We start from the raw sequence: 13,238 nt of genomic DNA on the forward strand, positions 1-13,238 counted from the left end.
GCTGTGTTTTCACCATAAGTGCTGAAAGATGGAGACGCATGAAGTATCAAACCCGGGGTCGCAACAAGTAGAGACAGCTAGCAGGCAGCCCAAGAAGAAAGACTTTTACCAAAACCAGGGGGGACGTCTGTGATTTGGTTCAAGAAGTCCGACATGGAGCAGAAAAAGGTAATATGCTAACTTTGCTAACTCTGCTAATGCTAATGCTAATGCTAACGCTGCTATTAGACCGTTTTCTCATCTGACGCCAACACAACAAACCTCTTCTATCACTTAAAGAAGAACCACGAAAAAGAATATTTAACAATCCAAAAAGTGCAAGGTCAAACAAGTTGTAAAAGAGCCGGGAAAGCTGCGAAAAGTGAAACTATAGCCGGCCGAAGATAATGGAGTCTGTTGTCATTTGATACTGTTACGTCTAACAGGTACATATATATTGCTGCACTAAAATGCAGCAGATCTCATTTGTGAAAGTTCAGTTAAATGTCACTTAGAAATAAAGCTTGAAAAAGGTAAGAAATTAGATTATTTTTTTTTCATATTTTTCAGAGAACAACTGACAACGTACGTAATTGGGGTATATCGTGATATATAGTTATTGTGATATAAAATTATCCATATCGTGATATAGGATTTTTTCCATATCGCCCAGCACTACCCAGCAGTATGCACAAGTTAGCCAATCATAATGAAGCACGAGGAGATGAGCGTATGATGAGCTTTACTTTACAGTTTCCCTTTATTTTGGTATCAAAGCATCTACTGCATGATCTAACTGACTTTATTCAAAAACAAAAGCACTATACATCCAATCATTTCTATGCCCACTTTAACCTGTACAGGATCACTGGGAGACTGTTGTCATCTTTAGCAGTCTGTGGGTGAGAGGTGGTGTACACAGGTTTACGCTCACACCATGAGCCAATATAGGATCTCCAGTTAACCTAACATGCATGTTTTCTGACTGTGACAGGAAAGTACCCAGACAAAACCATTGCATGCACAGAGAGAACATGCAAATTCCACACAGAAAGACCCCGACTGGGAGTCAAACCCAGGACCTTGATGCTGGGAACAGTTTCATATTGTCCAGAACCTTAGTTCTTTTCTGCTATATTCTCTTTGTAGAGATGCACTGGGAGTCTGACAGGTTGATGTCAGCTAGTTCGGAGTATGGAAGCTGGAGTAGTAGTTGGACTCACTGATACTTTTGAACTCAGCAGTCTTGCAGTTACTTGCCAAAACACTTCTTCGCCTGCACTACAGCTGCTCACAGCTGCTCTTGCTCAACAAGGACATGACAGAAAAGATTACAACAACAACACAATGACACTACATTTTCTTGGGGCAAAATGTATTGAGACTAATGTATCTAAAAAGAAAACAGAAGGTTTTGTCCGGAAAACAAGTTTTTTTGGGCAGACAAAAGTAATCTGTAAGGATAAACTTACTATTACTAAGTTTTGGCCTGACATTGCTAGGCTAAAAGTTAGGCTAGTTTACCTCAGGCATGACGGGCGCTCTGTGTCTGTGGCAGGTGATGAAGACTATGAACGGCCAGTCATCTGGATGCATGAGGACACCTGCTGCCTGAGCACAGGTGGGGTGAAACGCTGTGGAGCAACGGCCATGGGAGCACTGGACATAACATCCCTTCACCTCCTTCTTCATTCGCTTCCTGCAGTACGCGCACTTCTAGCAAAGAAACAGAGACAAGAGTGGAGGGGGTGTAAAGGTTACAAGAAACAAAATAAAGACAGCAGCAGCATAGGAAACCTGTGGGAGAAATAGTAAAGGGGAAATTAGCAGGACATTTGTTTTCAAAGGGTGTTGTAGACATGCACTAAAACAGTGATATATAAAAGGGAAATTACACAACTGATTATTCTGTGAGGTCCTAACATGATGTGACTTGTTCATTTTTCTGTCTTTGACCTGTAACAGTTAGGACAAGGCATGCAGTTTGCTTGAGCTTCACACAAAACACAGTGGACCAAAGGGTCTACTTTTTAAAAGGGGACATTATGCTTCCTTGAACAAGTCAGGATTGGTCTGTGGGCTTTATACAACATGTTCATTACATTTTATACACAAAGAGATAGATGTAAACAAAAATGCTGGATTTGTTATTGCACCGGACTGGTTGAATGGCATCAACATAGTCAGCTGGAGACTTTAGCCTTAGCCTTAGGGGTGCAGCTAATAGGATTCCAGTTCTGACAAAGTTGGGACATTGTATAAAATGTCTATGAAAAACAGAATGTATCTCATAAACCCATATTTTATTCAAAATAGATCATATTAAAAACTTCAAATGTTCAAACTAAGAACGTGTACAATTTGGGGGGAAACATAAGGTACTTTTGAATTTTATAGCATCAATCCAAGCATCCCATCATCTTCTAACAACAGTCTGTAAACATCCAGGACCTGAGGAGAGCAGCTGCTGGAGGTTTTGGAGGAAACATTGTCTCATTCTTGTCTGATGGAGGATTCTAGCTGTAACCTTTTCAGAAATGGGGTGGTATAACAAGGGTGCAAAATGCATGCATGATATTTAATTTATTAATAATTGAAAATGTGTCTCAGTTGGGTGTTGGCTCTTATCATTCACATTAACAAGCCCATAAATCAAGCTGGCTCGGTTCCAACGGACTCTGCTCTAACAACTACACTGGTGACATGTAGCAGAGATCAGGATAAAGGAAGAAAACTATTGGTTGAGTACAAAAGTATCTTATTGATGTATCACATCAATAAGAATGACTCTCATATAGGTGTTGTATTTTTTGGTGAAGTTGTCAGAAATACTTATGAGTAGTCACTCATTTTTACACGCTAGTTGTGTTTTGCTGACAAAAAACAGCCCCTTTTAAAGTTGTCTTTGTTTGCTTTTGGCAAACTTTGCTTCTTGTTGATGTGCCTCCACACATGATGCCAACGTTGTAAAATCAGCAAAGTGACAGCAACGCTGTTGGTTAAGCTACGTCACAGTTTTTAATTTTTGCAACAAATTATGGTTTATTCAGAAATGCCTTATATTGGTCCAAATGTGAAAAAAATGAAGTACATTTTGTGAAAAATCAAGTCCTGTGACATATATGACACGTGTAATATTCTCAATGTGCTTCTGCTATGTATATATATATATGGGTTTAAAATGGGGAAGTTACACTGATCTACGGCTTACACTAGCTATGCTGCTACGTAATATAATTTCAACATTGTTATTGTTGGTACGGCTTTTTGTTCTTACCTGTGGCCTTGTTGCTACTTATCTGTCTGAGTCAACATAAAAAAGGGCAGAGAGAAGTCTATCAATAGCAGTGGACACATTCCACAACTGATACGGTCTACATGGCCCACTATGAGACTCTGTAAAATCGTTGTTAGGTTCCAGCTACATTTTTTTCATCATTGAGACATTTCAAAGTTTCTGTTTATGCCATATTAATTATGGACATGGCAAAATTCTATCAGCCTGCTATTGCTGAAGATCATGTTATGTGCGCTGGAGTATCAGACAGAAAAAGAGGCGATGTGATGTCATTTATCCCAAATAAACCATAGAAATACAAGGTAGGCAAAAGTTGGATGGGAGGTATTTAAGTGGAGAGCAGCACAGGCCACCCTTCACCAAACCTCACACCTACTCAGCTCTGTGACTACGTCTGTCGTTCGAATGAGCAGTGGATCAACTTCAACCTTCATCATTTTACACAAGTCATGAAAGATGGTGTCCCAGTCCCTTGAACATGTCTTACCTGTAGTTGACATCACAGATGTTTAAGCAAATACTGACAAAGTAAACCGTGGTCTGCTGCAAAAGTAATGAGGTGTAAAACATTGAAGTTAATTTCATAATTTTCAAATCACTTTTTGTGAGAAGCTGTTATTTTGACTTCCCCATCAGGAATCATCTGGGATTCTGCATACAGAGATGACCGCTGTTTGCTGCAAGTTAGATACCGTCGACTCATATGTGCTCCACACAAGCACACTTCAAAATGACCTTTGGGTTTTCATCACAGCATAAACTCGCCTCTAAAAGTATTGGAATGGTGAGGGCAATTCCTTTCCTTTTACTGTAGACTGAAAACATTTGGGTTTGACGGCAAAAGATGAATATGAGATGAGAGAGCAACAATTCATTCATCCAATTTACATCTGGATCAGATACACAACTTAGAAGATAGCATTATTTGTGACAAAACATCAGTTCTTTAGGTGAACAAAAGTATTAGAACATGACAGTTGTTCTTTTGTTTCCCAGGTGTGTCCTATTACATTGATTATCCAAACAATAAACTGCTGAATGTCTCTGAACAGTTTCTGGTTTGGGTTCTGCCCGTGCAGACTGCATTTATAGTCCATAGAGGTGGAACCAACATGAAAACCAGAGAGCTGTCTATGGGTGGACAAATAAGCTGAGAGAAGAGGGAAAGTCAATCAGAGCCATTGAACAAACACTGGCCACAACCAATCCAACCATTTGGAATGTCCTGAAGAAGAGAGACAGCATTGGTGTCCAACAGGAAGACCAAGGAAAACATCAACAGTTGATGACAGAAACATTTTGAGAGCTTTCAAGAAAACCTAAAACAGCTGTCAGTGACTTTGGCACAAACCTCCAGAGGGCACGAGTGAAGGGATCACAGTCTACTGTTTACAAAAGACTTCATCAACACAGGTACAGGGGCTACACCGGAAGATGCAAACCACTCATGAGCAAGAATAACAAGAAGACTGGAATTTGCCAAAAACTACAGAGATGAGCCTCAAACCTTCTGGACAAAAATGTCTGGACTAATGAGATAAATCTTTACTTAAATGATGGAAAGGCTAAAGAACATTCTACAATCTACAGGAACCTTTTGTCTGACAAACTTGAAGAAAAATGCAACTGACTGATTGGGAGACCTTTCATCATGCAGGAACATAATTAACCAAAACACCCTGCTAAGACAACAAAGGAGTTCATCAAGGCCAAGAAGTGGAAGGTTCCAGACTGGCCGAGTCGAGACTTAAACCATAGAGCTGCATTTTACCTGCTAAAGAGGAGACTGAATGGACTAACCCCCAAAACAAACAACAACTGAAAGTCTGGAAAAGCGGCGCAAAAGAAGAATGATACAGTTTGGTGGTATTATTTATTTATCTGTTTCAATACTTTTCCTCACTTAAAAAAATTGGTGTTCCATTACAAATAATGCTATCTTCTAAAGTGTGTATCTGATCCAGCTGTAAACACTTGGAAATAAAAGCTGAAATGTAATCATCTTTGGGTGTCAAACCCAAATGTTTTTAGTCTACAGTAAAAGGAAAGGAATCGGCCTCACTGTTCAAACACTTTTACAACGGAGCGTACATATCAAAGTACAAGGAAACTGCGATCATACCAGTCTGAACCGGGGAAGAGGAATGGCAGAGAGGTCAACGGGGCTCCGCTTGGTGATGTTGACAAAGCGAGCTTCCAGGACAGTGATGGCACACAGCACATGAACCCACCTGTGTACAAGGCAGACATCAAATGGACACATTTCAGGGTGCAATGACTCAATGAACTTCAACTAAATGAGAAAAAGATGCACTGTGGTTCAAACAGGACAAGAACAGTTAAATAGAGGGTTGTCACTCTGAACTTTATAATACGAGTCCCTGTCTTCAGTTCTAGTGGGCCCTGGAGATAAACACAAATACATTTTATAGGATCCATGGGGGAAAAAAGTGCACTGCTAAAGAGCAAAATGTGTAGAGAGCTCCAGAGGGAAATAATAAAAGTGGATTTAGACTTTGTTGAATAAAGTGGTCATATTTTACGATTTTTTTCTTACAGATAAATTTTAAAGCAATACACAATTATAATATATCAAAAATATGTATGAACTGTGATACAAATTCTTCCAGTTGATTTTTCCAACTTGGAACTCAAAAGCACCAATAGATCTTTGTTTTTTCTAAACTGTTGCTGGTTCTGACCATTAAAAGGTGGGCAATAATGTAATTCCCTGTGGTTGCATGTTTTATTTGTCTGTCTGTTAGCAAAATATCTCAAACTATCTCAAACTAGTGGACAAATTTTTTTTTAAAAATTATGAGATGCACATCTGAAACTGATTAAGCTTCGAAGTCGAGCTGATTCACCATGTCTGTTACAGCTAATTAACCAAAGTAAACAAAAACAGCTAAAATCAATCAATTTAGCAAATATTAAGCTAAAATGTGGTGTGGTAGCAGCTGAGAGTCATCCCCAGCACATACTTTGAGCACTAACATGAGATTTTTTGTTTAAAAGGTTGGCATGTAAATAACTGGGTGATATGCCTTCCTTCAAAGAATTCTAGTTTGTTTGATTGTCTTTGAAAAATAAAAAACTTTTTGTTTTTGCCTTTTTTTTTTGTTGGCTGCCCAAATTGCAAAAACTGATGTATTTTAGGTAGGTAGGTACATTTATTTATATAGCACTTTTCAGCACAAGGCAACTCAAAGTGCTTTACAACACAAGAACAAAATTACAGACAAAGTTACAGAACATGATAATGACAGGTACTAATTGTCTAAATAAGCTAAGCTAAACNACATGACAAAGCTAAAATTAAAACTAACGGTACCGAACTATCTAAAAGTATCCCAGGCCCGCTATACAGCCGAAGTAAAACCAGACATATCTAAGCATGAGCTAAGACAGTCAAAAGTAGTAGCTAAACTAAACAGATCTAAGCAGGACTAAATGTACAGAACTAAACTAAGTGTACAGGAAGATAAAGCTAAACTAAACAGTACCGAATTTCTAAATGGTACTAGTGGGCCACTAAAACAGCCGATGTAGTAATTACTAAGATATTATTCAACTTGATATTACTGACAGGAAGAAACATGTAATATTTTTGGTTGATACCATCTCTAATGAAGTTCCAAGTCAAATTAAATGTAAGAATTCCTGCCACTTCTTTAAAATATGTTTATTCTGTCCCCATTTTTGCTGGTTTGGGATCATTGTTACACAATTCCAACATTTGTGGCAAACTTTCAAGAAACCCTTTACAATATTTAAAATTGGTAATTGTACTCATTTTATGCCTTGACACAAACTATATTAAGCAGAATGTATGAAAGTTGTAAGACTTAACTGAATTTGAGCAATCATGAAAATATTCTTTACAAAAGAATAGTTTACTGCTAAAATCTCTGAACAGTGTTTATATCCAAGCGAAGTATAAATGTTATAATAACACTTTTAATTAAGAAAGCAAGCTCAGCAGATGTTTAAAAAAATCCACTTCTCTCTTCCAAAATACAAACTGGCACCTGTCATGTCCCATCTGCTGTTTCCTGTTCTTGTCATTTAATATCAGCTGCTAATAAAGCCTCGACCATTTGTATCCTTCATGCTGTGGCGCAGTGTGCGTTCACAGGAAGGGATATTCTACAACAGTTAACAAACCTGAGATGACATAAGTAGGAAAAAACGGACAACTGTCTACAACTTACAGAAATAAGTTTGAGAAAAAATCCTGGAGCTTACTCTGACTAAAATATCCTAATCTAAACACTCAAAGATTTTATTTGAAATTTGCTATAGAATACTTCATCTATTTGTCTTACAGTCTTCTTATAGTATTTTTTGCTTTTAGACTGTCTTTTGCTACTTTTACATTTAGCTAGACTTTTGCTACATTTGGCTGTTAGCTGAATCTTGACTAGTTTCAGCTAGCTTTTTGATACTTTTAGCTAGCCTTTTACTACTTTTAGGTTCAGGTAGCCTTTTTATACTTTTAGCTTTTAGCTGGTCTTTTACTACTTTAGCTATTAGCTAGCTTTCTGATACTTTTAGGTAGACTTTTGATGCTTTTAGCTAATCTACTGCTACTTTGAGCTTTCAGCTAGCCCCTCACTACCTTTAGTTAACTTCCTGGTTCACAGAGTTAGGACGTACAACAGTTCTGAAAAACAGAAGTTCTTAAATCAGGCTGTTAAAATAGTTTTTTTTCTACATTTTTAACTTACTTGTCATTGTTGGCTCTCTGTAGAGCTCCCCCTCTCAGTGAACACAGACAGCAGTCCTAAAGGAAGACATACAAGATAATGTTAGCCCCTCTTTTTTTGTCTCAAACCCACACTAAGGTATGAGGCATAGACTGTAGATCATAGTAGATCTCTGAACAGAACCTAGAAGTTGAAGCTGGAAAAGGGACCAGCTTCCCTGTTGGCTGGTTCCAGTACAAGTTTTTAAGTTTAGCATTCTCCATATAAATGAGGCCCTACATCACTAGTGCACAGACTCTGGTTCCAAAAATACAACATGTCAGCTTCTTTAAAACGGTTCGTGTTGGCTTTAATTTCCAACTAGTATAACATGGATGACCTTATTATGTCAACACATCTAAACTTGAAAAAATAGACATATTTTTGGAGGGAACATGCGACAGCTTTAACCACTGTGCTGCTGTGCCACACAATTCACACTATTTAAAATTAAATATAAGACAAATATTAATATTTGCTTTATTTTAACCATGTGTTTTTTTTTGGTTGCTGAAACAAGCTCTGAGTTCCTTTCACTGGACCTAAGAGCCTAATTCCTGAAAAACAACTCCACACAATAATCCTCCGGTCCATCAAACCTTACACTTGGCACAATGCAGTCAGACAAGTACCGTTCTGGCAACCGACAAGTCCAGACTTGTTCATCAGATTTCCAGACAGAGAAGTGTGATTCGTCACTCCAGAGAACTCGTCTCCACTGCTCTAGAGTCCAGTGGTGGTGTGCTTTACTCCACTGCATCCAATGCTTTGCATTGAACCTGGTGATGGAAGACTTGGATGCAGCTGCTCAGCCATGGAAACCCATTCCATGAAGCTCTTTACTCTCTGTTCTTGAGCTAATCTGAAGGTCACATGAAGTTTGGAGGTCTGTAGCTGTTGACTCTGCAGAACATTGGTGACCTCTGTGAACCATGAGCCTCATCATTCACTGATTCTGTTTAGTTTAGCTACTATTTTTGACTGTCTTAGCTCATGCTTAGATATGTCTGGTTTTACTTCGGCTGTATAGTGGGCCTGGGATACTTTTAGATAGTTCAGTACTGTTAGTTTTACTTTTAGCTTGGTTGAGTTCTGTACATTTAGTCATGCTTAGATCTGTTTAGTTTAGCTTAGCTTATTTAGACAATTAGTTATCATTGTATCTTGTACCTGTCTGTAATTTTGTTTCTGTAACTGTCTGTAATTTGTTCTGTGTTGTAAAGCACTTTGAGTCGCCTCGTGCTGAAAAGTGCTATATAAATAAATGTACCTACCTACCTACCTGAGCCCGCTCTGTGATTTTAAGTGGCCTACCACTTCATTGCTGAGTTGCTGTCGTTCCCAATCACTTCCACTTTGTTATAATACCACTAACAGCTGACTGTGGAATATTTAGTAGTGAGAAAATTTCACGACTGGACTTATTGCATAGGTGGCATCCTCTCACGGTACCACGCTGGAATTCACTGAGCTCCTGAGAGAAACCCATTCTTTCACAAATGTTTGTAGAAGCAGTCTGCATGCCTAGGTGCTTGATTTTATACACCTGTGGCCGTGGAAGTGACTGGAACAGCTGAATTCAATGGTTTGAATGAGTAAGTACAATAATCTGCATTTGCCTTTATAAATCACGCAACAGGCAGCTGCTTTAAGTGGACAGATTCAACCCAGTGTTTGTTCATTCATGGTTGTCAGACCGAATGATGTTCTGTGTAACTCGGTCAATTTACGATATTTTCCGGACTATAAAGGCGCACTTAAAAGCCTTCAATTTTCTCAAAAAATGACAGTGCACCTTATAATCCAGAGTGCCTTATATATGTAAGAAGTCGTAATGTTTATGGTAAACTACAAAGCCGAACCGCTTGCAGCATTAAGTCAGTTTTTGAACCGTTTGATTATCTTTGTGATCTCTCATAGAGGGATCATATAAATGCTGATAGAGGCGAACCAGCTCCGCTAGAGCACCAAAACCATCCATTTTGAATGGAGCGCGGCAGGCACGGTCCGCCAAAGTTACAAAGATTAGGAGGTCCACGATGCGTCTTATAGTTCGGTGCGCTTTACATATGACAGAAGTTCAAAAATGGACCATTCATTGACAGTGTGTCTTGTAATCCAGTGCACCCTATAGTGTGGAAAATACGGTATTTGCAAATAAATTGCCCGGATCAAACAAAAATTACTAATATATAGCAATTTATTTTAGTGGGTGTATGCTGTGGCTCGACAAGCTCTACAATCACAGGAAGACCATTACTTTGATTGAAGAACCAGAAAAAACAGGCATATTTTTTCTTTAACATAAAACTTTAGTAGAAAATCCATTAGGGATTTTTCACTGGAGATTCCAGTTCTAGACCAGGGCAGGTGATAGAGATATATATATTTTTTTTAAATAATGTTAAAAACCAGTTTGGCTTCCCACAACTACACAGCCAAATCTGAGCCGTGTCATTATATCACACTAAACTTCGCTTCCTGTATATGACTGACCCTTCTTCCGGTGTATTCTGAGTTCCTATAGAGGATCATAAAGCAGGGAGATCACAGGGTCTGTGTCAATTTTCCTGCAAACAGATGTCATAACATCACCAGTTTATTTCATAAGCACCGTTTTAAACAAAACTGATAATGTTTGTGACGAGTCTGCCGACCAGATCAAATGAACACACAGTCACGCAAACAAGCAAAAACACTACTGCTTTGCCTTCGCCAACGGGCAATAATTAGAAAAGCAAATATAATCATTACACTGGGCTACTAGACTTGACAAAAAATACACTTCTCATTCAAAAAAATAAATAAACATAACTTCTGGGCACTGGCTGTTGCAAATAGTTGTTTTACTGTGCTTTTTGCTGATCATATTCTGTGACAGAGTATTTGATTGCAGCACCACCTGCATGACAACAGTCCACAGCACTCCTTCACATAAACTGATAGAAAGAGTGATCGCTGCTTTGTCTGTGGGTTCACCTTTGTTGATGATTAAATTAGAAAATATGCACAGTCATGACCCACACCTATGACAGAGAGTTGTTGACAGTGGCCTCATTGACATCAAATGCCTCAGTTTTCTTACATAGTAATGCAATTCTTCTGTTGTATTTCTGGATTTATCGGCATGTTGAGCTGTTAAAAAAAAGCACTGTCATGCTGACGCAAGGCAGAGAACATTATCGCCACTGACATCAATGTTTCATAGCATTCAGGCAGTGACAAAGCAACTCTGCTATTGTGTTTTGGGATTTACAAGTATGAGTCATTTCAAAATAACTGCACTGTAATGCTGTCTGGTTACAGCTGGATAGTATGTCAACTCAAACAAAACTGTCTGAACTACTATCAGATGTGGCCACAGTTTGAGAACCAGTGGTTAGAAAAATCTTTACTCTGTGGTTGATATGATACATAACACTGCCAATGATCAAATGTATTATATGACACAATGTGATTCACGCCTCAGTCACAATACACTATGAATTTATTTGAAGTTTGATTCAGTCCTACGTATTTGATGGGATACAATATGACTAAGTAATGGACAGAGCCTATGCAAATCAATAACAATTCTAAGAGTTGGACTTATATTCCCTTAATGAAAGATGTTGAGAAGCTTTTTTAATTGAAAACTAGAGAGTGCAGAGTTCCAAGCTTTAAACTCTATGATCTCCAGGATTGTATTGAAATTCGAACACAATAGAAGTCAAATTGTTATGGTTTTCAGCTCCTAGGAGTCGCTGCGTCCTGAATGACTAAGAGGCTACACCAGAGTCATTCAACTTCAGTTGCAAGTCGACCATACTCAAATATTTCTTGGGGTTTGAAAGCCACAGGCAATATTTTGCTAAACTTCTCAACAACTACAACTGTATCAAGGACAGCTAGCATTCCGTCTCTAGCATTTTCGGGCTCAGAAAAAGGTTCCTAAATTTCCCTTCCATCTTTTTGGCTTTTAAAAAGACATACTGACAATTGTCTTCTGTCTGTTCTGCAGTTTACTGCTGTTTGCACAGAGCAGATGGATGAATTATTCAGACAGTTCTAACAGGTGTGCATGTATGCGTACCCCACCCTTGTTTGTTGTCATGGTTTACTGTAGAGTGCCTGTTTGACAGATACAAACTTCTTTTAGCTTTTACAGACACAGACAAATTTGTTTTGTACCCTTATATTAAACAAAGAAAAACACACAAAAGCGCACTGAAAATCAAGTAATGAAAAATCAGTCAATAATTTTGAGTTTTAGTTCACCCGAATTATAAAAAGAAAAAAAACAGCATACGAAAGCCTGAGACACAATCCCATCCAGGTTGTAAAATCCAGTGAAAGTATGTGGGGATGCCAAACTAGCAGCTGCACAGATGTCCTCCACAGATGGCCCAGGAGGTAGACATACTTCTGGTGGAATGCACTCTCAAAGGTTCCTGGCCCACATAGGCCTCCTTGATGGCCTCCACAATCAGCACACCGGCCGCTGGCTGGAGAGAGGCTTCCCTTTATGGCTGGGAGCCCAGGACATTGATTACTTCTACAGAAATCCTTAGTCTTATCCAAGTAAAGCTGTAATGTGCGCATTGGACTCAGCAAATTTAACCCCCTTTCATTCTCATCAGAAAACAGCAAAAGCTGAAAAGCCAACCCCTTCAGTGAGGAAAATCTGTAAGCTGATTCACAAGCCTACGGCACAAAAGCAGGAACAGGGCGCACCACCCCATTCCTGAAGTGTGAAGAAAAACGCAAGAATGCACGACAGATTTTTTTCATTTATGTTAATTTAACTTATTTATAAATGTGACTTCAATTAGGATTCAAATTAGGTGCAAACAATTAGTATTTATTTTATTTTAATTGGATTTTTGTTTTAAAAAAGTATTTCAAAAGTGCCTTTTTGTAAAACTAGTTGTGTAAATATTTGACACAAATATCTTACAATAATACAAAATAAATAGCCATATTTTCAACTTTCCTGTCAACTTTAATCTTTTTTTTTTTTTTACTAAACCACGGTCGGCTGGCGAACGGCCACCTACCACCGGGCTTAGCCTCTTTTCTGGGGAAAACCCTGATAATGTCACTATTTGAGTCAAAGAAACAACTATTTGTAGACATGCAGAAGTCTTATACTGAGTTACAGAAAGCAGTTAATTTCAGAAGATGCCTCAAACGATCATGCAATAAAACCAGCATTTGGTTCAATTTTGAACCAC

At 38.5% G+C, this 13,238-nt stretch overlaps 1 protein-coding gene across 2 annotated transcripts in view; it reads right to left on the bottom strand.

The window, feature by feature from the left end:
• The window catches only part of kdm4ab (lysine (K)-specific demethylase 4A, genome duplicate b), a 35,044-nt gene that overhangs the window by 4,787 nt on the left and 17,019 nt on the right, over positions 1–13,238 (bottom strand). For both annotated transcript variants that reach the window (XM_017431359.3, XM_017431356.3), the window contains 3 exons: positions 8,008–8,063; positions 5,400–5,508; positions 1,504–1,695 (listed from right to left, as the gene is read on the bottom strand). In XM_017431359.3, coding sequence (XP_017286848.1) covers positions 1,504–1,695; positions 5,400–5,508; positions 8,008–8,063 — 357 coding nt within the window. The remainder of the gene's footprint in view (positions 1–1,503; positions 1,696–5,399; positions 5,509–8,007; positions 8,064–13,238) is intronic.

The sequence above is a fragment of the Kryptolebias marmoratus genome, linkage group LG20 (genome assembly GCF_001649575.2).
Source record: "Kryptolebias marmoratus isolate JLee-2015 linkage group LG20, ASM164957v2, whole genome shotgun sequence".
In the NCBI taxonomy this organism is placed as follows: Eukaryota; Metazoa; Chordata; class Actinopteri; order Cyprinodontiformes; family Rivulidae; genus Kryptolebias; species Kryptolebias marmoratus.